The sequence below is a fragment of the Rhinolophus hipposideros genome, assembly GCF_964194185.1.
Source record: "Rhinolophus hipposideros genome assembly, chromosome: 8".
Classification (NCBI taxonomy): Eukaryota; Metazoa; Chordata; class Mammalia; order Chiroptera; family Rhinolophidae; genus Rhinolophus; species Rhinolophus hipposideros.
The window spans coordinates 40,598,152-40,624,977 of record NC_138054.1 but is presented as its reverse complement, the minus strand read 5'-3'; the positions used below and the strand labels follow the sequence as shown (position 1 = coordinate 40,624,977).

The 26,826-nt window shown below is 39.4% G+C and overlaps 2 protein-coding genes across 11 annotated transcripts in view; one reads left to right on the top strand and one right to left on the bottom strand.

Annotated features, from left to right (window-relative positions):
* Positions 1-2,104: 2,104 nt before the first annotated feature.
* On the bottom strand, positions 2,105-26,023 carry CRYZ (crystallin zeta). Of its 9 annotated transcripts, none has more exons than XM_081057222.1 (9): positions 25,910-26,023; positions 21,032-21,148; positions 19,428-19,580; positions 15,661-15,824; positions 11,122-11,173; positions 6,637-6,786; positions 3,676-3,777; positions 3,483-3,578; positions 2,105-3,079 (listed from the first exon to the last, which is right to left on the bottom strand). In XM_081057222.1, exons 2-9 carry the CDS (start codon positions 21,140-21,142, stop codon positions 2,915-2,917), a joined length of 993 nt encoding a protein of 330 aa, XP_080913348.1. In that variant the 5' UTR covers positions 21,143-21,148; positions 25,910-26,023; the 3' UTR covers positions 2,105-2,914. The 9 variants fall into 9 exon arrangements, with proteins under 9 accessions (XP_080913348.1, XP_080913342.1, XP_080913341.1 ...); XM_081057216.1 differs by having other exon boundaries at positions 25,384-25,971; XM_081057215.1 differs by having other exon boundaries at positions 25,376-25,959.
* A 30-nt stretch (positions 26,024-26,053) lies between these two features.
* Positions 26,054-26,826, top strand: part of TYW3 (tRNA-yW synthesizing protein 3 homolog) — a 45,666-nt gene continuing 44,893 nt past the window's right edge. For both annotated transcript variants that reach the window (XM_081057226.1, XM_081057225.1), the window contains exon 1: positions 26,054-26,331. In XM_081057226.1, the coding sequence (XP_080913352.1) occupies positions 26,146-26,331 (186 nt within the window). In that variant the 5' untranslated portion in view covers positions 26,054-26,145. The remainder of the gene's footprint in view (positions 26,332-26,826) is intronic.

Sequence of the window (26,826 nt, the reverse complement as noted above, 5' to 3'; positions counted from 1 at the left end):
AAGAGAATTAAGGATTGAGCTGAGAGGTGTTTTCCTTTCCGTGAGACATGGTTGAAGACACAGAGAACGAGGCCAAAGTGACCTAATAGGTTTTGCTGTTCTTGATAGTTATCTTGTACAGAAAAAAGCTCTTTACACTGTAAATTTTGGCACACAATTTCTTGCCTCAGTAAAGCTGAGCTAAGGATATTAAAAAATGCTACCTTTCCCTTTCAGAGACATCCAAGTTATTTTGTACTTCTATGGCTAAAGCTACTGTGAATAGAGGGAGCTAACAAATAAATGCACCAAAGACATTAAATGTTAATTGAAATCCCCAGCTACACTAAGTGCTCCTCATTTGTGTTTCCAGGTCACCTCTTGTGATGGTTAGTTTTATGTTTACAGAGGCATCAGCTGACTTTAAGTAGATTACCCTCATAATGCAGGTGGGCCTCATTTAATCAGTCAAAAGTCTTAAGAACAAACACTGAGGTTTCCCAGAGGAAGAATTCTGCTTTCATTCTGAAATATAAAAGCCCCACTGGCCTGCCCTACAGACTTAGACTTGTCAGCCCCCATAACTGCATGAGAAAAAAATTTAAAAAGAAATCTCTTTATACATACATACAGATGTATGTGTAATATTTACATGTATATACCCAACAACCTAAATGTATATATACAATACTCTAAAAATATGTTTTCCTTGGTTCTTGTCCCTACTCAAGGATGTCTCATACATCTCAAGGATGTATACACTTGGATGTCTTATACATTGAATCCTCAAATTCTAGCACGTGCCTTCAGACTCTTAAGTACTCAATAAATATTTTGAACTAATGGATGAATAGAATACTCCCTTCATCAAAGACTGTCAAATCGGGAGATAAGTGACAGCTGAGGCAAGGATGATTCCTAGGGTCAGAAACTAGGAATCTCAGGTACAATGAGGCTTACAAGCAGGCAGCTTAACGCCCGTGGTAGCTGGATGTACAGCAATCCAGGAAAGCCAAAGGCCTGGACATTAAAATTCAGGTTTTATATCCAAAGGCTACTCAAAAATGTTAGCTGAGTGTGAACCTACGAGTCATGTGACACTGGTCTGTCGTTTCACCTTCTTAAGCTTGGGGTGGCTGATCCATCTGGTTTCTAACACATTATATGATTCTAAGCAAATAGACATCTAAGGTCAAAGCAAAAAGGAACAGAAATTCAGATGGTTGAGACGTGACATAATGCTTGTTGATTCTACTGGTTATTCTCTCCTGTGCGTCAGGGACAACAGCACTAATGACTGGTATAGTAGCCCTTGGGCTACAGGCACCAACAGAGCAGTCAGTACAGTTGGCTGAAAACTAAGACAAGAATAGAACTAGAACTACAAGGACATTTGTAAAGGGAACTTGTCCAATGCTACATAATCATAAATATAGTAGTCCAGAAAGTTTGGCTAATTTTGCCTTTGAAATGAATGGGACTGTGTCAATGGATTGTGAATTATTAAGTCAGCAGTGTGCTTTACCTCATTCTCTACAGATAAGGTGAATGTGCAAACAGATTAAACTGAGTTTTACAGAATAATTATCCCTTTGTTTTTTACATGGGAAGAAATTCTTCATTTTAGGATGTATATGAAATGCTAGCCTCTACATTCATGACATTGCTATTTAACACTTTTTTCAAACATGTTATTTTACAGAATGCTGACCTGTAAAAGAAATAGTGAATAAACTTGGAAAATGCTAATAGCCAAAACACTTCAGCCATAGCACTTTCAGCCAGAAGCCAAAACAACCCTCTATTGTAGAACTTAGCAGTGCTTTCTGTTCACTATTAAAGCAGGATTCCGTGTTCAAACTAGAAATATGATTGTCATTCAAAACAACAAATCAGGTCAAGAGAAGCAAGCACTTAATGCAGCAACAGATAGGAAGCTGTGTTCAGGTGAAGAAAAATCAGAACATCAACAATCAAACCTCATTTCCTTGGGCTTAATATTGATGGCAAGATTTCTACATAATCATTCCTTTACTGAATTTAGACAAAGACTTCAGCCCCGAACACTATTAGGAAGGACCATCACGAGCGATGTAAGAGTGAAGTAAGGCTAGGACTACATCAAGACTAACCAGATAAACACAGTTTTTAATTTCCTATAGAATTTACTTAAGGTTTCCATGTTATGAAAACAAAGGCAGATCATTCTTAATGTGTCAAATTTGTTTATTAATTTAAATAAAAATACGCGACCCCCATCACACAAACAGATAATTCTAAATCTAATTTGAAGTCAAATCAATCTGTAAGTATCTATTTGGAGACTATGTACCTGGCGTCATATTATACCAAAGATAAGGCTGCTGTCTTCACAAAATATATGGATCACTGGTAATCAACCGTTAACAAAGTAAATGTCCTAATAGTTAGGGAAATATTGGAAAACTACAAATTTCTCGGGACATTATTTTGCCCTTCCAAGAGACTTGTAGATCTCCATGAAATTAGTTTGGAAAAGGGGTCTTGTTTCTAGAAAATCTTCAGAGTCAAATACAATTCTAGACTAATCAGAGACTAAAGAAACTTTGAGAAGAATATAGTCTTGGAAATCAAGCAGTGTGATTTTTAATTAGCATGTTTTAGTCCAAGGTATGAAATGAATGATCAGGAATGTCTATAATGCATGCCAATGGTAATGACAACATTCTATTTCCTACTATGATGACTGCTTGATTCCAGGTAGAAGGCCTAAGGAATATCGCCAGCTCTAACAAAAATTGTACTCTAATACCCAGGATCTCTAAAGACAAATCTTGTTTTTTAATATAAAAAAAAAAATCAATGAATCAAATGAATGCTAATTAAAGCAAAGACAGCATAAGTAAAACTGGAGTAAGAAACCTCTAATTACATAGGAAATACATGAAATAATTAGTCATGATACGAGAAGAATCATTTTCCCAGTAGCCCCACTGCTATGAATGATATTTTTGTGAGCCTGGGCCACCTTCTCCAACGGATACTGAGAACCTATTACAGGTCTCAACCAACCAACTTCCATTCCAGCTTGAACGGCTGCTGCAAACTGCTGAAATTCCTCCTAAGTGAAAGAAAAGGCGTTTTGTAGAGGAACATATGACTTAATTTTCAGATGCATTAAACATTTTCAGAATCTAAGAAAGCCTAAAGAGTTTCTTACAAATGTGTGGCTTTTGTCTACTTGTCCAGAACTACAGAAAGTTTATCCTATCACTATTGGATAACCATAAGTCTAATTTGTCTGAGGTAGTCTCAGTTTACAAATGCTTATTGTCCTGAAGTAATTGCTAATGGGATCTCCTTTCTCTCTCAAAAGTGTCCTGACTTAGAAAACAAATTACACTGCCACCCTACTTATCTTCTAGTGACTAATCCTTAACCTACTTATCCAGTCACATAACCAAGTTTTACACCTAAATTTCTAGCCTGCCTGACCAGTCAAACTGCATCACTTCTTTTCCTACCTTGGTTGATGAATAGAGAGCAACTCCAATTATACTAGCTTCCTTTGCCATGGTGTCCCGTGGGTTTATTTCAATAGAACCTCTGCTTCCAACAACCTATTATAAAGAACAACGTGTGTATCGTTGAAGATTACTGCAAAACAGTGTTAAATTATGGCAAAACTTCAAAGTGGTTAAAAAAAGAAATACTTACTATTACTCGTCCTCCATATGACAGAAGATTCAGATCATTACTAAGATTTACATTAGCTAACATTTCAATAATCACATCAATTCCTTTTTCACCAACAGATTTCTATATAATATAAAAGAATGCAGAGTAAGTTAAGAAAACAAGTTTAAAAAGTGTAAAATAGTTATCATTCTCCCATATATTACAGAAATATGTTTCAAATGATATAAAATGTACATTTTCAATCTGATAATGCAAATTTTAAACTGATCTAATTATATTGTGATGTCATTCCAAAGTATGAGCTACAACATCTAAAATGACAGATTTGTATAAAATAAATTGCCATAATAAAATAAAATTTGTTTAGAATTTTCAGGCGCTTAGACTCAACTTGACTATAAAATACGTTCTCCTTAGTTAAAAATTTTATCTTCAGAATGTATTTTCATACAGAAAAAAAATAAATAAAAAATAAAACCCTACAGGGCTCCCATTTTTATTAATAAATAAAAAAACAAAAGAAAACACTGGCTGTTTGATGTTGCAGGATTTTTTTTGTGCGCATTCAGATTTGTTCGAAGTGGTTTACAATCAGCTGGGCATAATGTTTCTTTTCTTTTGGGCTCTCAGATGCTGGTTCCCAACATCGAAAACTACCTCTTAAAAAGCTATACTTCTCTACCTTATATTCATTTTATTTTAACAGAAAAATGAATACCTGTGTCAGGCATTGTGCTAGGTATAAAAATTCAAAGATGGACATAAGGAGCGCAAAACAAATAGGTTATGAAGAAAGAAAAAGTTACAACTTTGATCAGGTGTAATAGTCATAGAAAATTCCATAGAGATGAAGACCTGGGCCCTGAAGGATGAATAGGAATCCTTGAGCAGGAAGGAAGAGGAGCAAGAGGAAGCTAGACATGAGGCAGAGGCAGTCTGGACAGAAGAAACAGAAAAGCAAAGATTTAGGGACTGACAGTTCAAGTCAGGATTGGAAAGCAGCCCAGCAGAGCTGGAGTATTTGGGAAGGTGGAGGTTGGGGACAGGAAGAGGTAGGAGAGAGGACACTGGAATGTGGTATAGACCATGAAAATACGTTAAATGCCACATTAAAGGATTTGGACTTTGGTGGACAGATGTTCATTAATTAATTCTTGTGCCAGGCACTGTTTTAGGTACCGGGGAGGTCCAGCAGGGAACAAGAGAAACAAAAATTCCTATGCTTGTGGAGCTCCCATTTTACTTACGTCTGGAAACTGTGTTTGTTTTCTTTTTAAAGAGAACCAAATGACTCTGAACATAGTAGAATAGGTAAAAGGCCATATTAACTCAGCTATGAATAATAGTCAAGGCTGGAGAAGATGAAGGTTAAGTCACAATGGTGAAGGGAACAGAAAAGGTGACACATAAGAAAGGCATGTCAGAGATGAAACTGTTAGAATGAGGTGACCAACTTGATGGGTAGGAGGGAGAATGGTCATGAAAAGATAGGAATAAAAACGAAATGTGTTTTTTTGCCTTGGGTGGCCAGATGAGTGGCAGTCTAGCAGGCTGATCAGGCGAGAGATAGTGTTGGCCTGATGGGTAGTAACAGTAATGGGTAATAACTGAAGCCATGTGTGTGTACAATACAGATCAAGATGAAGGTTAAGTACCAGAGAAGATGAGAGACCAAGGGAAAAGGCCAAAGGGACATAAACACTTGAGTAATATGAAGAGGAAGGAGACCGAAAAGGAAGTCACGGAAGTAAGAATCTCTTCTTACTTCCAGTTTCCAGGAGATGTGGGCAGGCTCAGTTGTTGCTGAGAAATCAAACAAGATGAGGAGTGGGACAAAAGTAGCAGATTGGTAATAGGAGCTTATCAGTGACCTCTGATTCATAGTGTAAGAAGTTGGAATGGCAGCAAAACTGCAGTGGGAGGTTGGAGGGAAGGAAGTAAAGCCAGGAGTACTTACTACTTTTCCAAGGAGTTGGGTGATAAAGGACAGGAAGTGGGGAGGGGGAGACAAAAGGTTAAAAGAATGTTTTTGGAGAATGAGAGAGGCTCAAGCAGAAGGAACAAATAGAAGAGATGGAAGCTACAAGACCTCATGGTCTTAAAATTAAATTACTGCAAAACAAAAACATATTCTTAAAATAACTGGCTATTATTCATCTTCCTAAATACTCTTGGAAATTGGTATTGGTAGTGGACACAATTAATTTTAGGCTTCCTATACATATAACACAGGAGTACCTGTACTCAGTTTTTTGGCAAGGTGATTTAGTGGTAAAAAACAAACTCTCACTCATATTTTTCCTCAGTTTGTAATGACCTAGTTTACATAGTAATCAATACCTGGAAAACTCTTAATGCTTTCTCAACATGAGCAAGTAGTCTGAGGATTAGTAAAGTAATCAGTGTTGAGTAATTTGCTAAGATAGCACTAATGGGGACCTGCAGAATCTGCTTGAGTTCTGTTGTATCAATGGGACATACCTAACAATGAACTAAATGCTGCCTCACTGGAGTCGTGATCATTCCTACAAAGCATCCAGTTAACAAATAAACTGTATTCCCTGGGCTAGACAGGTAAAGTTTGTAATCTGTGGATACCTCACCTTCAATGGAAAATTTACACCATGAGAAATTACATAAGAACACGTCACAGGGGCAAATACAAAGCTGTAGCTTTACTTGAACTGTGATTTGCATTAAAGAGTACAAATTTTTATAGCTATAAGATGTGAGGGGCTAAATTTCATTTGATAAACATAAACAAGACAGAAATGACAGTGACATTTTAAAAATTAGACATCTCTGCTTTTTTAAATTAATTAAAACTTTAAAACACAGAATAAAAAACACAGAAATTAAAAAAAAAGGAAACAACACTAAGAGAAGGGTTGATACAAAGAACTTACCAAAAAAAAAAACCAATTGTAAGTCTCCTAAGAAACAAAATTTTACTTTGATAAAACTGTAGAACAATTTTACCTTAATTTTATCAATATAATTAACTTCTCTGTGATTAAACACTTCATGGGCTCCATTCTGCAAAACAATATTTTGTCCTTCCTCAGTGCCAGCTGTGCCCAAAACCTTTAAACCATACGCTCTAGCAATCTGGCACGCTGCTAGGCCTACCTGAAAAACAAAATATAACCCAATAGTTTTCAATTTTTTGCATCCTTGCAAACATTTATTAAATGTATCTAATGAACTTAAGTTTCCCTAAGTCCTACCTTATTGTTAAGGAACTTCACATCTAAATGAAGAAATAATAACAATAGCTTACTTTTATTGAGCATTTGTAATATGCTACATACCACACTTTCTATGCATTCTTTATTTAATTCTCGCAATAAATCTATGAAGCAGATATTAGTGTCCCTATTTTACTGATAAGAAAAGTGAAGCTTATAAAATGTAAGTAACCTGCCCAAGTCACTGAGATGGAAACACAAGCTGGACCAAATCATAGCACAGAGCTTGAGTTTTTAACCACTGCTTCAACATGTTTACTTAGCATCTGTTTTGTGCAGGAGGTACAAGTTTAAAGATGATCAAAATATGTTCACTGACTTCATACTTTAACTGTACATACAAAATACTATATATAACAATGTAAGGCCTCAACCATTTAAGTGGAAGAAACAGATACATGGGAAAATTAATTTATTCATGTACATATGAATATTTATTATTTGCCACGTATTAGAAATGGTACTTCACGCAAGAAACTTAACATTCTAAGGAAGGGGGAAGATGATAAACACATAAAGAAATACATGAATAAAACAAATTTAGAAAACAAAAAGTGCCACGGATTGGTAATAGAGACAATGGAATTGTAACAGCTATATACAATGCCAGAAGAGTAGTAGATTGGGGGTGCAGAGTTATCACTCTGTGAGGGGTATAAATGTCTAATTATTACATTGTTGTACACCTGAAACTAATAAAAAAAAAAACAGAACAAAACAAAAGCAGTGCTATGGAAAAAAATAGAACAGCCTATAGGTTTAGAAAGATAGGGTGATGGGCTGGTTTAGGTCACTAGGAAAAGCTGCTCTGAAGAGATGAGACCTGACTACAGTGAGGGACAAGCCACGTGAACATGTGGGAAGCCACATGGAGAATGCGGTAGGCAGAGTGGTCATGGCTAACTGGTGAAGTGGGAATGAGCGTGGGGTGTTCAGAAAAAAGAGGGTCAATGTGGCTTGAGGGGGGCACACGGGAGAGTGGAAGAGGAGGCCCCAGGGGCACAGAGAAGCCGAGGCACACACACCGGGCCCTGGAGGCTGAGGCTTTGGGTTACATCCAAGAACCGTGTAGAACTACCGGAGAGCTTTTCAGCAGGAGAGTGATATGGCCCAATTTAGCCTTTAAAAAGAACACTCCCATTATATGAGAGACAAAAAGAAGGTTGTGGGGAAATGGCAGTGGGAAAATCAATTAGTAGCCGATGGAATAGTCTAGATAAGAGACGAAGCTGGCTTAGACTCAGTTGGCCGCCCTGAAAAGAATGACAACAAACTCAAATACAGTGTAGAGGTAAACCGAAGGACTCCTTCACAGATTGCTGGAGGTGAGGAAAAGAGAAACATCAAGGACGTCTCCCAGGTCTTCAGCCACATTAACTGGGTAGATTAACAGGATAAGGAAGATTAGAGAGGATCAAGTTTGTGAGAGCATCGAGAATTCACTTTGAACAAGCTGAGCTATGTACTGCTCACCTAACTGGAGATGTTCAGTAATCAGCTGAAAATGGGTATGGACTTGAAAGAGTTCGGAGTTGGAAATACAAACTTGAGGTTCATCAGTTTATAGATGGTAATTAAAGCTATGGGATTAGATGAAATCATTAGGTCACTAGATAAATGTGCTTAGTATAAAGGAGATATAAAAGTATTTTAGAAATATAGATATAAGCAATTAGTTAAATTGTAATACTAGAACAGACGTGTTTGGTTCCGTGCCATATGAATGGTACAGATAAGTGTCACACACATGTACAGCAGGGTTTCTCAAACTTGGCACTATCGACATTTGGGACCTGACAACTCTTTGTTGTGGGCTGTCCTGTGCATTGAAGGATGTTTGGCAGCATGCCTGGCTGCCATCCACTAGATGCCAGACAGAACCTTCTCCCCAGATACGACAACCAAAAATGTCCCCCGACACTGCCAAATGTCACCAAAGGGAGAGGAAGGATGATGCAAAATCACTCCTTATTGATAACCACTGATTTAGAGAGAGGCAAAATCATTATGGATTGGGCATCACAGAAAAGAATTAAAATGAAAAAATGATAATAGAAATAAAAATTGTAACAGAATCACAAACTCCCAAACCTAAAATAGGCCTTAAAGATTGTATAGCATACAAGCATGAGAAGCCTGAACTCAGTTGGATTATGGCAGGAATTTGTTTGATCTAACCGAAACAAACAAACAAACAAACACATGGAATTCACTGTCTAATGACTGAGAGAAACATTCAATTCCATGAAATACAATACACTATGGGGTAAGCACAATTGATTTTTGCTCTTTTAATTTTCAGTTAAAAATTTCAATTAAAAAAAGCCTTTAATAAAACCACTAGGAGTTAACGAAAATACATCTCCCAATGCTCTAACAACTTCAAAAGGTCACTCAATAGCCATTTTAAAGGCACTGTTTATTCTATTCCTGTCAACAATTATACTAGCTATACTCCCTCAATAGATTATGTACCATTATAAGTCTACCATTTTTCTTCTATTTATTTTGCTGACACTATAATAGGACACTCCCCACCAACATATCTGGATAATAGCTGTGTTCCTAAATTCCACACCAGTTTAAATCAGTTTAAATACACAACATAATCCCAAAGGAATTTGAATTAAATGAGGACAGAAAGTACACACAGAAGCAAGAAAAACAGTACTGTTTCCCTCTGATAGGGCAGGGAGGATCAGAAGCGCTTCACACACCAGGTCGCCAGCCTATCCCTGCCAGCCAAGGATTTAAAATACTCAGCCAGCTCAAAGAACAGTGTGGATTTTGCCTTCAAAAAAAAAAAAAAAAAAAAAAATCATGGTGAAGCAACTAGGCTTTTTACAAGAAGGTAAAGGGAATAAAAAAAGATTTTTCTTTAAACTCTCCTCTCCTTCCTATTGAAATTTCTCTCTTCTATACAGAGCACAAGGTTAGCTCTCGAAAAGCCAAAGCAATTTAAATAAATGTGTTTGACAGAGCCTTTAGTTATTCAGGGTTAAATTTAATTTAACTCAAAAATAGCCTCTTCAGTGAAGCTTAATGTGGGTTTTTGACAAGGTGTATTAGTCATATTTTCTCAAGCCCCATGAAGACCATCTTGGTGTTTTTTATTAAGTCGTCTGATCTGTGAAATCCTTCAGAATTGATCTGAGGAACACAGGAAGCTGGGTGTGAAACCTTGTGGTTCAGCATCTAACATAACAGAAACACAATGGACCGAATTCTCTGGATTACCTGGCCACCTTTAAAGGTAAAGTCTCATTTTCAGGATGCCACTCATGATTCCAAGGACCATGCACCGTGTAATACATGACTTCTTTCAATCTACTCTCCAGCATACCTACATAGTTCTCTGAAGGGGTTAACCATCTTCCTCAAGGGAAGTCATCTAGCCCCAGGACCTTTATTTTAAAGATGCCAAAATCTTGTTGCCAAAATTTCTAAAGCATCCACTTGCAGGACAGAGGTCACATACATTTCTTGTTAAAGTCCAACCTCAGAGCTCTATCATTTCCTCTAAGCTCCTCAGAAGCAAATTGACAGCCAGTTTCTTGAAGAGATTTTTGACAGCCCTGAGTTGGGCGACTTCACTGAAGGGCTTATTTTATAATTCTGAGTCCTCACCACCTCCCCGCTCCATTAGCATTTTAAGCCATGGGTTATGGTGTTAAGGACACAGCTGTATACTTCATATACTTCGCACTCCATGAATGTCATCAAAGCTGAGCAGGCAAGCAGTGGAAGGGAAATAGAAAGGACAAAGAATTCGCAGGGTGGCTTTGCAGTGCTGTCTGGGGCATCATAGGGAAAGCTTTAATGAACGTCAGTTCCTTTTCGAAGGGAATACAGAATTAAAATTAGCCTTAAAGAGCTGTTAAAATTCCAAATAAAGATTCTTATACCATATGCTACTTGAGAGCAAAAACAAAGCCAGTTTATCTTGATCCACACTCAATGCAGGTGGACAACCTACTAGAGACATTTTCGATGGGGTAATCTGTTGAATGTATTAACCAATAAATGCTAAACTAATGACAAGGAATCACCTTCAAAAGACAGGACTTAAGGAAGCTTCACTACATAAAGGGGAAAAAAGCACCCTTGACTATAAACTTGGCTTTTAAAAATGACTTAGAAAGACAATGTGAAACCCACAAATGTAAGCTTATATAAAAATAAACTTAAAAAAAAAAAAAAAAAAAAAACTACTTACCCCTCCACTAGCCCCATGAACCAGAACACTTTCTCCAGCTTTCACGCGGGCACTGAAAAAAAAAAGCATAGGTTCATCACCTTGCTTTAAAGCTAATTAAATTAAGCTCTGGTGTTTTCATTATTCTTATGGCAATTCTACCCTCAGTCCAGCTAACACGTACCCAAAGAGGGGACTCATTCTGAAATATTCTCCAAGCTCCACAGGATCAAACAATAGCTCTTCAGAGCCACAGATAAAAGAAAACCTCAATTCATTTATTCATTCAACAAACATTTATTGGGAGTCTATTCTGTGTCCGGCACCACGCTGGACGCCACGATCACAGGGTGGTACTACCTTCTGAGAGGCTGTGGTTCCTGTAGGTACGTTAAGTGAAACGGCTGAAACTAGAGGAACTGGAGTTTCTCACTGATTCCCACAGGAAGCATCTCAGAACAGGTTTATTACAGCCCAGTCTTTATTCTGTGGAGTAATGCCCAAGTAAACACAGCAACTAGACTATTTAAGGAAACATTTTTATTTTCCCAAGCCTTCACACATCAGATTGCACCCGCCTTTAAACACTCATTTCCAAAGTACAGCTGAGTCAGCAATGGTGAGAGCACAGGAAAGATAATAAATCCTGTCGCAAAGGTTCTGGTGTCGACCCTGAAATATTCAGATCCTCTGGTGAAATGACAGATGCGTTTTACTTCTGGGTCATACCACTACTTTTCTGTGATACTGAAAACAAGGAACATGCAGCAAGGCAGATCCTTTTTTATTCCAGCTAGACAAGTGCTAATATCACAAGTGTTGTGTGGTCCAGATGCGACTCTCCGAGAGGATCTCTTACTTCCTAGAATAGGGGGTGGCCACACTGTGCAGACATTATGTTCAGTCTGGAAGTGTGAACACAGTAACTCAGAGTCCTGTTCAAGGATGTGTGCCAACAGCTGACAAATGGAAGTTATGAGCAATAAATGAAGCTTTCTCCAACACTCTTGCTTGGAGATAAGGGGATTGAGGGCAGTGAGTTAAACTGAGGGTTTGAAATGATAAACTGAGATAACTATTACTAAAACACTTTTTTAAAAAAAGTAAAATACAAATGTAAGAGAGTAGGAGGATTACTACTGTTATACTAAGGGGTATGAAATACTCCCCAATCAATTTTTGTGTAATCTTATAAGCAACCCCCTCAAACACTATGAGCACATTTTCCCAAGGCCCTGGGTCTGCTGTGGGTGGTGGCTAACCCTCTCCAGGATCCCCACTGCTACGATCCTGCTATCCTCCTGGGGAGTCACTGGGGTGCTTAATTTTATGTGGCAACTTGGCTGGGTCGTGGTGCCAGATTTTGGTCAAACATTGTTCTGGATGTTTCTGTGAAGGTGTTTTTTGGATAAGAGTAACATTTCAATCAGGAGACTTTGAATAAAACAGATTGCCTTCACCTCATCCAATCAGGTGAAGGCCTTAATAGCATAAAGACTGACTTCTCCTGGAGCAAGAAGGAATTCTGCCAGCAGACCACCTTTGGACTGCACTGAAACGCTTCCCTGGGTCTGCAGACTGCTGGTCTACCCTCTCAGATGGTTTTAGACTTACCAAGTGTCCACAATCAGGTGAGCCCGTTCCTTAAAAATCAGTCAAATCAATCTCTCTACACACACACACACACACACACACACATACACACACACACACACACACCCTGCCTGAGCTCCTGGCAGGGGCTGGGGTACTAGCTGTTGTCCCCTACTCCCTCCTACCTACTCACCGAAGACTAGTACCTGGCACATAGGCTTTCTCTTCCACCCCAAACCCAGCCCCAATCAAGGAGATTCCAATATTTACCAGGAAGAAAATCTTTCATCACAATTCCTAAATTCTCCTCCACTTTAGCTGCTCTCTCCGAAGACTAAACCTGGTAACCACCCCCAACCGTTCTGCCGAGAAATATCAGACACTAGTAACCAATAGTATGACAATAATCTTCCGTCCTAATTCTGTAAACCCACATTCTCTCAAACCTTTTCCTTCAATTTCATAGAGACCGTTGTCTCTCGGTTGCTCTATTTCTGCCCACTTGCTGCGCCTGGCCTCACTTCCTTCCCTTGTCAGTGTGGATCCCACGGCAGACCACCCCAACTTCTCTCTCTCTTCCTCTCCAGTGCTCTCATTTCCTTTGCACTATTTTATTTTGCCACCAATACTCCAGCCCTGAATTAAGGTTAAAAATATAACATTCTTGATAATTTGGCTAAGATGGCAGGAAAAAAATCACATGACAATGCGCATTTTGGTGCCACTTCAGTTTTGATTCTCAAGAAATCACTTTGCCTTCTACTTAATTACGAAGAGGGAGGCAATCACATGTAAGTTCCTTCAATACCGCATCCCCTACCCACAAACTTCCCATATTTTTACCATCTTTATCTCTCTCAGGTTTACCAGATAAGCTGTCCTTCCAAAATTCGAAGCCAACTCTTTACCTATGCCCTAAGTGCTTTCCATCTTGCCTTATGCAGGATCTTGTTCCATTTGCCACTCCTCTCTTCCAAACCTTCCATCTCTCCCTCTCTGTTAGATCCTTTCTCAACTACAAACATGTTGAAATCTTGCCCATCCTTTAAAAAATGCTTTTGTTCCCACACTTCTACACCCTCCTTCCTGTCTCTCTTATTTTTCAAGAATAGTCTGCTTTCCAACAACAGATTTCCTCTTCCTTCCTCAACCCCCTCAATCAGTTTTGGTCCTTCCACTCTACTGAAAATGACCTGACTAAAGTCAACAGTGACCTCCTCGTTGCTAAGCCCAACTATTCCAAACACACCTCACTGCTGCATTTGCCAGATGGCCTTCCTCCTTAGCAGAATATCAACTACCACCCTGAAGACTAAGCACTTACTCTGTGCCAGGCTCTGCGCTAAGATGTTTACATGCATTACCTCATTTAATTCTCACCACACCCCTATGATGTAGGCGCTTTAGTTTTTCAAATCAGTAAACTGAAGCTGGCACAGGGAAGTAACCTGACCAAGGTTATGCAGCTAGCGGCAGGTGAAGAGGGAACTCCAACCCACGTCTTCCTATCTTCAAAGCCCAAAGGCTTAATGGATGTTTAATGCACACCATGACTTCTGGGCTCTCTTGGCCTTGGGATACACTCCCTTTGGTTCTCTTAGGACTCTGTCCCCTACTTCTGAACGTTGCTGTTCACTAAGTTTCTATTTTCAATCCACTGTTCTTCTCACTCCCCAAGGGATTTCAGTCACTTTCATCTTGTCAACTCGAACCCACATGCTGATATCCCTAAATGTGTATCTCAGCCATCAAGCTTCAGACTCTTTCATCCAACAGCCTGCTGGACTTCTCCATTAGGATGTCTGTCTTAGTTTCGAGTTCAAAACTGAACTCAGCTTCCCTTTGAAAGTTTTTCCTCCTTTTCTTTGTCACAGTTAAACATTACCCAAGCTAGACACCTGGAAGTATTCTTAAGTTCTTCCTTTCCCTCATTTTCCACATGCAAACAGTAACCAGATGTTCCTGATTGCACCCCCTAAATAGTTGTCCTTTCCTCTCCACCTCTTTACCATGACCCTTGCTCTGGCCCCAAATTATTTTGCCTAGAGGATACTCCTATAAGACTCTCCCATCTCCTTCTCCATTCCTGAGCTCAAATCCATCCTTCACATAGATGATTAATGATATCAATAAAACACAAATATGACAATATCACTCTCCTGAATAAAACATTTCTTGACCCCAATCCCTTACAGAACAATGCATGAGCTCTTTAATGTAACTTTTTACAATCAGAAGCCTACCTATTTGGTGATGGCAGCTAACATTTATTGAGAGATTACTATGTTCCAACCTTGTTTTTTGCCACACTTCGATCAAACAAAACCAAATTGCTACAGCCCTCCCTAGATACCATGTTTTCTCCACACGCCAACTACTCCCATGGTCTAGAATGCCCGCTCCCCTCCCAGCACCTTCTCCAATCTAATTCCCTCTGATCCTTTTCAGATACCTAGGAAATTAGATTAAAATATAGGTTTTCATATCCCAGCCATGGAAACTGACCGGTAGGTCTAGGGTAGGGCCCGATACTGTGCTTTTAAAATTCAGCAATTAGCTTCCATGGTTGGATAACAAGATTTTTGAACCATGGCTTCAAAAAGGTATAATACAAGTCTTACACCTTATCAGGAAGGTCCGGACTTTTCACAACAGGCACAGCCCTCGTGATCCGATAAATTCCTACGCACGTCTCTATCACTGTACTTTCCACACTGTTTATAAATATTATTACTCTTATCTACCCCCGTTACTATACTGTGAGCATCTTGAAGACAAAGACAGCATTCCGCTCTTCTTTGCATCCCCAGTGATTAGAACAATCTCCCAAATTAGTACAGTTTCCACTCCATAAAAGCTTAGTGGTAGCTAAATGGTATAAAAAAATGACAGACAGATGGAAAGATGGAAGGCAACTAATACTGCCCCCCTTTGTTGTTGGCTATGTAACTGATAGAGTGTTATTACCTGTGGAGCAGAGCTCGATACGCAGTAAAATATGGGACACCAATGGCAGCTCCTTGTTGAAAGTCCAGTTTTTCCGGTAGTGTGTAAACAGTGTCATCTGCTGCAATAGCATACTCTGCATAGCCCCCAGAGACCGTGTTGGTAGTGAAAACTCTGTCACCTTTCTGGGGAAAGCAATAAATTAATATGTGCACCAGGGATTAAAAACAACATCACAGTGGGTATGATCTTTCATCATGCACACTTTATAACAAGACATAAGTCTATATTGTTTTCAATATCTTAGGGTCTCATAAAAATAATTTTAAAATACTGAAAATTTTTAATTTTCTTTTGTATTAAAGGGAACCAGTGAGAAGACAAAAATTAAGAGAAACAGTAAAAATACGAGGAAAGACAACCTACGGAATGGTATCATGATGATAATGATAAGTAACCCTTATTGAGAGCTTACTGTGCGGGGCAGAGTGTCAAGTGTCATATGAGTAGTAGCTAGTTTTACCTTCACAACAGTGGAAGATATCTTTTATTATCTCCATTTTAGTCTAATCCCACTATACAGATAAGAAAATTAAGGCAAAAAGTTCAGTAATTTGCTCACATCAAGCAGTTAGTAAATGGCAGTTAATACAACTTTTTTTTTTTTTTTTTTTTTTTGCCCAAAATACTAGGGAGAAGAAACAAATCAAATGTAAGCTTTCTTCTAACCAATCACCACTCTAAATCCTTTCCATAGGTTTCTTCACCCCTGTATTTCCCTCGTTTTCCATGCATACGCCAGAAAGTGGGCCACTATGCCTGCATCCTGATAGCAGGACAAGCCAGGATAGGCTTCTTTACTTGTCACGCACCCGTAGTAGCAAACTCTCCACAAGCGTGTGTGGCCTTACTATTGAAAAGGAGATACACAACTGAGGCAGAGGTAAGGTACTGTGCAAGCACCACAGGGCCGCCTGATATGACTGCACACTCGGGAAATCAGACTGCCCACTACAAACAAACACCTGCTCTAACCTCTCTTTCTTGGGGGGGAGGGGAAGTAAATATCCTTTGGAATAAGCAAAACATTAAGGCATTTCTCAGTATGCTTATATTCGTCCTATAATTAAGAGATCTGTAAGAGTAACTGCATTATGCGGTGGGGTATAGACAAACAAAATTCAAAAGGCATCTGGGAGTCAAAGACAAGCAGTCCTGCTTTATAGTGTCGCGTGCGCATGGTCAAGTGTGACTATGTGTAGATTAGTCCTGTTTTTACAGCTTAAAAACACATTGCATTGATTTGAATGTAATTCAAACATTTAATAAGAATCCACTATACAAAAAGTATTACTTTGAGTTCTATGAAAGATATCTTAGTAGCAAGACACTCTCCTTAATGTCAAGCATCTTAAACTCTAGGAAGAAAGAGGAAAAAAGATAGAAATAATTCCAAAGCATGGAAAACATGATGAGTCATCAAAGGTAGTACAAGAAAAAGAAAGGAATCACCTCCAAGGTGAGGGACTCCAGAATCTCTTCACTGAGAAGCTAGTATTTGAGGTAGGTCTTGAAGGATAGGAGATTGAAAACTAGAACTGGCAAGAGTCGTTATGGGTAAAGGTGACATAGGACGTAAAGAAATAATGGCAGAAATAAATGTCAGCATTCCATTCCCAATGAGTAAGTTGTCTAATGCAGGGATTGTAATAGTTTAGGGAGATAAAAATGAAAAGAAATTAAAACTGGAATGTCAAATCCTTTGAACCCATGTTTGTAAATCTCAGTTTAATTCTGCCAAGCAGAAGAATCAATATGAACAAAGACACAGAGATGAAAGAGGCTGGGCTATGCAGGGAAGAACAAACAGTTCTTACTAAAGAATAAACTACACGTAGAGAAGGAATGAGAGGTAAAAATGGTAAGATAGGTGGGAGAGAGATCACAAAGGAGTCTTCTATCATAATATAAACGTTTTCAACAACACCCTGAAACCTACAAGAAACGAATGCCAGAATTAATTGTAAAACAATCAGAATTACATTTCAGGGGGAAAAAAAAAACCTTATAGAGCAAGGACAGATTCGAGGAGGAGGAGGGAAGGTGGTAAGGTGTCTATTATAGAAATCCAGGTAAGGGCCTAGGTAAGATAACTTGAACTAAACTACAGGCAGTGGGAAGGGAAAGAGGAGACAGAAACCAGTTCTATCTAGTAAAGGAGAGCACAGTGAGGAAGAGTGAAGAAATAAGCCTCAAACTCCACAAGTCCCCAAGACACTCTCATGAGAGAGAAGCAGATTTGACGGAGGACAGACAAGCTCAGTTTTAGTTCTGGAACTTGACCATGTGGGTCCCGTGTTCTCCAACACAACTTTCTGTGCTGATGGAATTCTACCTCTGCGCTGTCTCACAGGACAGCCACTCGATGCATGGGGCTAGCAAGCATTTTTATTTTTATTATTATTAGTTTCAGGTGTACAAAGCAACATACTAGCTAGACATTTACACCCCTCACAAAGTGATAACCTCCCGCCCCCAAGCTTGGGCCTCGTAAGCGTCTGAAATGTTGCCAGTGTGACTGAGGAACTGAATTTTTAACTTTGAATTTTAAATAGCCGCTAGACATTTACATGTGGCTAGTGGCTATCGTATTGGACAGCACAGGCCCAGAGCTCAGTAGAAAATTCTAAGCTAAAGATAGCTTAGATCATGGAAAATGTGGGCATACATGAGATTGTCAAGAAGAAGGTACCAAATACAAAAAGCAGAGGTGTAAGTAGGGACTGAGAGCTCTGGGCAACACCAAGATTTGAAGAACATCAGGGAAAAAGAAGTTTTGAGGAAGGATACCCAGAAAGGAAAAGAAAGGGAGGGAGGAGAACAGGAGAAAATGATGTCACAGAGGCTATACAAAGAGGTTTTTCTTTTTTTTTTTTTTTAAGAAAAAGTAAGTGGCTGAGAGTGTCAACTGTCACAGAGAAGTCAAGAGAGATAATGACATAAAAGGGCCCATTAACTCCAGCAATACGGATGCCATTAGTGACATTAGCAAGAATCGTTTCAGTGGTGAGATGGGGGCAGAAGCCAGATTGCCACAGGCTGAGTAGTGGGTGGAAAGCTGTAGGAATTTGCGTGTCTCCCTGTGCAAGGGCCACGTTCATCTTCTCTGTCTCAGTCCGATGTTGGTAAATGGGTGGCCAAAGTTGAGCAGGTCAAGGAATTATGAGGAAAGATGCTATGATATGAATACAGTATGCTTTATATGTCTTCCGGCTATAAATAACAAAAGTCCTGATCATAACATTTTCATTTCATTTTCATCACCTTGTTCTGAGTTAGAGTTCAAAAAATGTATAGTGACCTTGCATTATTTTTAAATCTTCTACTTATTATTCAAAAGAATTAGTATTCCATTTCCTCTATGAAGTTAGATTTATAGAAAGAATGAAAAATTATGTTGGCTTGTGTATTATCAAGAGTTAGGAAATAGGATAATTTTCTTGCTTATTTTCTTTCTTTACATATTTCTGTTAAATCAAAAGCTTTACAGTTTAACTCTGTAGGGATGTGAAGACACAGAAATGACCCAGCACTTATCCCCATCAATGCAAACAAGCCAGGCCTCTGGATGAAGGATAATTTCTTTTGTTACTAGAGGAGTCCCCCAAGTGGCAGAAATTGTGTAATGGGGTCTTTTAAAGACAAATACAGACACATTTTAAAAACATGTTTAAATACTTTAGGAAAAAAACATTACCCTACAATAGAAATCATTAAAAATGTAATACCTTAAAAGCAGATACATTATCTCCAACAGCTTCTACTACCCCAGCCACATCACAACCAGGAGTATAGGGTAAGAGTGGTTTCCTACTGTAAGTACCAGAGCGAATGTACGTGTCCACTGGGTTTACACCACACGCATGGACTTTGATTAGAACCTGCAATGACAATGTACTAGTTCACACAGAGCATTTAGGGATTCGTTAAGTATTTTGCTAGGGCTGCAATGATGGATGCTATAAAAATGGAGGGGAAAACCTTGCCTTCAATGAGCTCACTTTCCAATTTTGCAAACCAACATGTAAATAAAAATATAAGACAGAATGGCTTATGTGCTGTACTAAAAACATTTTGAGAAAACAGCTGTGGAAATACTTGAGGGGACATGTGTCAGAAACCTACCTCTATGTGCTCATCACATCGATTTCCTCCTCCTGGGCACATAGGAAGAACATTGTTTGCTGGCTCCTCATTTACAGTTCTGAGGAGCCAAATGACTGAGTTCTAGCCAATGGAATGTGACCAACGTGATGAGGGCCACTTTCAGGCCTGACCCATAAAGACATTTCTGAGCAACCCACACAGTGCTTCTAACCTTTCATGTGGCCTCAGAAGACAGCTGTTGAAAGTAGCAGAGCCACATGATGGAAGAAGCCTAGGATCCTAAACCACACACTGTTGGAGGAGAGCTACCCCCCAACAGTTCAGAACTGTGGTGCTTAGTGATGGATAAATAACTTTCTAGTGCTGCACTATTGAGATTTTGAGGTTACCTCTATTAAGAATAATTAATTAATTATTAATAATTAATTATTCTTAATTAATACACAATACTTACTTTTGCCATAAGAGTAAGAGAAGGACTTTCAAAGAAAGTGGTATCTGCACTAGGCCTTCAAGGATGAGTGGAAATTCTTTCAGAATGGGAGCAAAAGGGTATTTCAGGTTAAAGGAATATTACTATATATGCAAAGACAGAAGGAATGAAAATGCCTCTTGGGTAAACCGGGTAACACTTGATGTGACAGCAGTCTACTGAGAAAAGGTGATACGAAATACATCTATGAAGGTAGGCTAAGGCCCAATTGGAAAAAGTCTCCCAAGGCTTGCTAAGCAAATAGGACTTGGACGCCACGGGAGGTGCAGTAATAAAATAACATAATTTTAATTGAAAAAGTATATTGTTAAAATCCCTGGAAATGATTAAGCTCTCCATTTAAATTATCTTAAATCATATGTGAAAAAGCAGGTATACAGAAGAAAATAGTTTTCCTACCATACACAAAATAAAAATCAGGAAAGCTTGCAATACAACCACTATTCAAAACTCTTCATGACCCCCCCCAATCTGAAAAATCCAATGATTGCACTGCACAGATGATTCTCAACTTCAAAAATTTCTTATCATAAGATGTGGTTCCTTTTCATAGCTCTACTTCACTATTAAAATTACGTTATCTTTGTCATAGCTCACAGATACAAACAGTGTACTCTGTCCTAATTCAATGTCTTTACAATCATTGTGAGTCTGCTTCTTTTGAACATTCACTTGACGTGCTGGAGACTCACATTCTGTAATTATTGCCTGTTTAAAAGTAATTATTCCCACCTGATGGTCTTTTGGAATTGGTACTGCAACATCCGACTGGAATTTCAGCACTTCTGGTCCACCAAATTCAAAAACTCTAATAGCTCTCATCAACTTCTGTCTAGTCGCCATGGTGATCTAGACATGGAAAAAAAAAATTAATGTATTGTTCTATTGTATCTAGGCTATCACTATGTGTTTTTTCCCCTGGAGGGCCAGATCAAACAATTTTTCAAACAACAATTTAAATCCCAAGCTTACCACTGATCTCATTTCATGTTTAAAAGCCTTTCATCTTACAAATCCTCCAGCTACAAAGCAAAATACTTCATATTACCTCCTGTAGATTCAGTGCCTACAACAAGGGAATCAAACACGCAAACAAAAACATCTGGATAGACATAGCATAATATAATATCTTAGGTGTCCTTTTGTGTAAAGCTTGGGCTGCAACATCTTAGAAATTTTAGGAGCTAAAGTAAGCTTTATTAACATTAAATAAACCTTCCTTTGTTAGATGATGAAATATTTCAAATATATAATAAGAATATAATAAACACAGTTACCTGCCATCCAGCTTTAACAATCCTAACATTTTAAAAACCTAAAACATTGTAAATATAACTGAAGCCTCCAATACTCATTCCCAAGCCCAATTCTGTCCTCCCCTTTCACGAGGTGACTGTGACCATAAACTCAGTGCTCATCATTCCCAGGCAGGATGCTATATCACTAGTGTATGTATTAGCAAACAATATATATACCGGTATGCTATTGTCTTGCATGTTTTCAAACTTTATTTAGATTGGATCATACTGTATGTAATTCTGCAACTTGCTTTTTCTTTTTGGCACTGAGATTTCGAGATTTATCAATGTTAAAACACTTCATGAAATTCATTCACTTTAGCAGAGGAGGAAAAACATTAGAAACTAAAAACACTGCGTTGTATGCAATCTTTTGTAAATTACAAGGGTAATTTACAGCTAATCTTTCTGTCCTACAACTGTTAATATTAAAATGAAAACTCAGAGTTAAAATGAACTCTAAGAAAATGTAAAAAACACTTGTATATAAAATTAGATAACTTTGGAAATCTTCTAAACCTATAGAGATGTAATGAAAGGGCTTTGACCGTATCTCCATAATTTTGTTTCTGCATTATCCCAATTTCTTGAAATTAACCACAACAAATATTGTTAGACTCTGCCACCACCTAGAACATCTTTGTAACTTCTAAAATAATCATATTCATCAATCATGAGTAGCTGAAACATCAGCAAGAGTTGCAGAAACTAAGACTTGAGATGAAAGAATTCAGACTTTTACTGCATTGAAGCTCAACCCAGGGCTATTCAGAACCCATGCTAACCACAGAATGTCATTCCATGTATGGAGGGGATCAAAAGCATTTTGATGGCGTTATTAATGGAAAGTTCTTGATATAATTAGTAAGTTAGATCATTTAAAAACCCTTTATATAAAAATGATTTAGTGTAGTACCTAGCACAGAGGAAACAGTAAAATTTCCATTGCTAACAGGTTCTTTAGCAAGGATCTATCCTAAGGGCAGCCCTCAAATACAAGGGGTCAGAAGCAGACAAAAGGCATAAACCTAACAGCGCTGAAGGGCAGTTAAGCAGTCCCTGAGGGTGAGAAGACCTGCTGGACAGGGAAAGGCAGCTTACTAGCTCACTCCACACCTACTCACCAGTCTCATGATTGTATTTCTATTTGGGTCTTCACTCAAGCTGGGTATTTCTTAGACAACAAAGTGAAAATAAAAAAATAAATAAATAAAAAAAAAAAACAGAAAAAGGTTGCCTAGATCAGAGTTTGCCATGCTGTAAATAAGAAAACGGCTCCCGTGGCGCCCCCCCCCCAACCCCAGCTTTCTGTCTTCAGCATGGTGTTATAGAAAGAGTGTGGGCTTTAGAAGATGACCACTCTCAGTATGCGTCCCAGCTCTGTCATTTACTAGCCACACCGCCTTGGGCAAGGCAATCGACTTTTTTGAGTCTCTTCATCTGAAAACTGGGCTTCCACTCAGGGTTACTGTGCTAGACACATGGCATCAAGCTCAGAAACTGGCCAATGTCTACTCCTACGTATGGTAGACACCATTATTCCTTTCCCGTCTATTTTCTCCTTTCCAATTTCTTATTCATTAAAATATTCTCGAGTCTATAATTCTATAATCGTTATTATAGAATTTATTATAATAAAATTTACAGGACTCTGGTGGTAAAAACAAGTCATTAGTCTCAAAAATTTCAGTCTAAAGAATCATTTAAATGAAACATTAATACCAGACATGGTTGTTATTCATTCAACATATATTTTTTGAACATGAATTGTAAGTGAGGCACTGTGCGAAAATCAGAGAACACAAGGGGCAGAGAGAAAATGCCCCAGCCACTCCCCAGCTCCTGCCCACTCTGCGCTCATTCCCTCACACATGTCTACACAAACCACGTAAGATTCATAGCTCTTTTTTCACTTTCAATATGTACCCACGTCCTACCTATTCATTTCTTTCAAGCACTTGCATCTGTCTTTTCACCAACAGACATCACTATTATCCTCAAAAAACTGTAGCAATAATAAAAGCAAAATTACCCTGAAATAGGATCTGTCAAAAATATCTAGCACATACATTTTCCCCCTGCTTTTTGACATTTGCTAACTTGGGAGAAATGAACAAAGGAGGCGACTCATCCTTAATAGTAGATTTAGAAGACACCCTTCCTGGTCCAGCACTTATCCTATGGAGCGTGTAAGGAGACAAGCATGACCTTGACAGCTCTGTCTTCTACTTGGCTTCTGGCGATCTTAGTTCCCACTGAGCCTTTGCCTCTGATCAGGCTCTAGTCTGCACTCTTTGCCTTTGAACCCCAAAGGATCATGTTCTGCTTCACAATACGGGTGCCATGTCAAAAGATCTAATAAAAAGAATAAAATAGCACAATACGCAAATAGTAATTGTAATTTTTAAGCCCCTGCAATGCCTGATTTCTTCTAAAAAGCACACCTTTCATGTCCATTGATATAATTATTTTCACAGTACCAAGAGAAGCAAGTTATTAAAACCACCCTTTCATTGTATGCAGAAATTTAAATAAAATCACCATTTTATAGATGAGAAAACATTCCAAGAGGTAAAGGGACTCACCAAGGTGACACAGAAGCACAGCTAGAACCCAAGTTCTAGACCCTAAATGTGGGGGGATTTTATTCCCTTACAGTACAATCTTTTTCATCTTACCCTTTGAAATGTTGGCATAGAGGACCCTTAATCTCTTAGAAATATACTTTATAATGACAGTGAGAGAGACTCAGCTAGAAATCTGAAATTCAACCAATCTGCAGGTAGTAGTATGTATTTTATAATTAAGGCATCTGCTTATGGTTTGAAATTTTTTAAATGTCCATGTTATGGCATCCAGTAGAAATACTCAGAATACGTACTCCAACTAGGTTTTTCTATTTCTCAAATATGAACTTTAAAAAATTGAACCAAGAGTACTTTGGTTTAACTTTTGGTTTTACTTTTGAACCTTTCAACGGTTGCCAACCATACTTTGCAAATCCATGAAATACAGAATTTAAAATATTTCCTCAGTGATCTTTTCCATGCTACACTTGAATCCATTAGATTTAAACAAAAATTAAAGGGACAGGGAAAACGTCAGAATTATATTTTAATATGGAATGAACAGAGCAATTCACAAAGTCGGAGTAAAGGCACATTATGAGAGAAAAGCAGAAGTAAAATTAAAGATTTCAGGCAAGAAATAAAAAAGATAAAAACTTGGAAAGAGAAATCATAAAATGTGCTACTGATCAAGAATGATTCATGTAACATAGTATTTATTTTTAACCTAGAAGAAATTTTAAAAATTAAAAGTGGCCAAGGGTGTCTCTTCCTGGCTGTGACCTCATCAGATTACGTAGCTGGTCTGGATCTCAGTGGCCACTTCTGATAAGAGGGGGTGGAGGAAAAGTTGTTGAACAGATACTTGTAAACCCCTCCAGGTTCTCTGACGCAAACTGGATGGAACCGGGCAGGCTGCTTTCCAGGGTTGGGGAGCAGAGCTCTGTGGGACGTGCTGCCGGGCTGCTGAGCAGATAGTCACACCGCCCTTTCCACTAACTGCGGAGAAACCGTCCAAAGTTTGGCCTTGAAATGGTTCAATCATTAACACATCTTCCCTGGTCAGTGATACAACTCTCCTGGAGGAACTGTGTAAACGATGTATTAACAGAGTGTTTTGTGATTTTCTTTTTTTAAGATTATTCTAGGTGGGGGCCAACAAGGGAAAAAGGTGTAAAACAAAAACAAAACACACACACACACACACACACCCCTACACGTTTCTCTCCGTAAGACCGCCACTCTGATGGCAAAACAGGAGGAAGGTCGGGTGGAAAGAGCTCCGGGACCCCTGCAGTTGCAGGAACCGGAGAACATTGCCCCTGCAGCTGTGCTGTGGGTGCAGGCACGCAGCAAACACCCGCGGCCGCAGGAATCCCAAGCCCAGGCCTGGCCGCAGGGAAAATCCAGCGGGTGGAGGGCCGGGGGTGCGGGGGTGGCGCCAACCGGCACCCCGCGGTGTGGAGCCCAAACGCAGATCCAGGGCTGGGAGCTCAGGACGGGCAGGTAAAACTCCCCAGGTGGATTTACAGACCAGGAACTTGCGGCCCCTAGAGGGAAGACTTCGGCCAGGAGTTCGTTATTCACTGGTTCTGCGGGAGGCCAGGAGTTTCTCAGTCACCAGTTCTCTGGGAGGACCGTGCGCAGGCAGGAGCGCAGCCAAAAGTCAAGCCCGATTCCATCTGGTCGAGCGCCGGGGAGGTGCAAGGTCTGAACAACGGAGGGGTCTTTTTAAAACCACTTACCGGTTCTACAGTGGGGAACCAAAACCTGCGAGGGCACGCACTGTTTCCACAGAAAAGGGGGCGGGTATGACCGTCTTCGACGTTTGCTGGCTCCGCCTCTCCACGCCCCCAGGAGACCTCACGAGAATCTCCCACGTTCGGAACGACGAGGAAGTTTGGACCTTCTCGGCACCACTCGTTTCAACATGGCTGCCCCCAGGGAAAGGCGAGGGTGAACGTGAAAGAACAGATCCTAAATGTCGCATCGCATGGATCGTAGTGCAGAGTTCAGGAGATGGAAGGCGCAGGGCCTGAGCAAAGCGGACCTCAGCCGGAAGGGCGACGTAGACGAGGATGTGGTCGACCTTGTGCAGCTCCTGAATGAACGAGAACAGTTCTTCACCACGAGTTCCTGCGCTGGCCGCATCATCGTCCTAGATGGGGTGAGCCTCCTTTGTGCTCTTGCAGCGCTGCCTTATAATAGCGTGAAGCACTAGGCGTCCTGTGCCCACCCAAGGCGACACCCCAAACCAGCCTCTGTGTTTGTCCTTCTGGTGGGTGGTTTCGGTTTATCTATGAAACTTAAAGGGTGAATTAGATTACTCCTTCTAAAACTTTAATGTGTCTACTAATCACCTGGAGGTCTTTTAAAATACAGATTCTATTCTGTAGGTCTAGCGTGGGTCCTGGTATTGCATTTCTAACAAGCCCCAAAGAGATGCTGAAACTGTTGGCCTGGGAATGCTCTTGAATTGCAAGGGCTAAGGAAGTTGATTTTCTGAGTACTAAGGGAGTTTAAAGACTGTCCAGCCTGGCGGAATCGGTGGCATCTCTTCAACGGCTCAACCAATTTACCGTAACTACCAGATTGAACGTCGCCAGGGTTAAGGTATTCACTGCCTCCTGGCGGCCCACTCCTTTATTACAGCTCTGGTCAT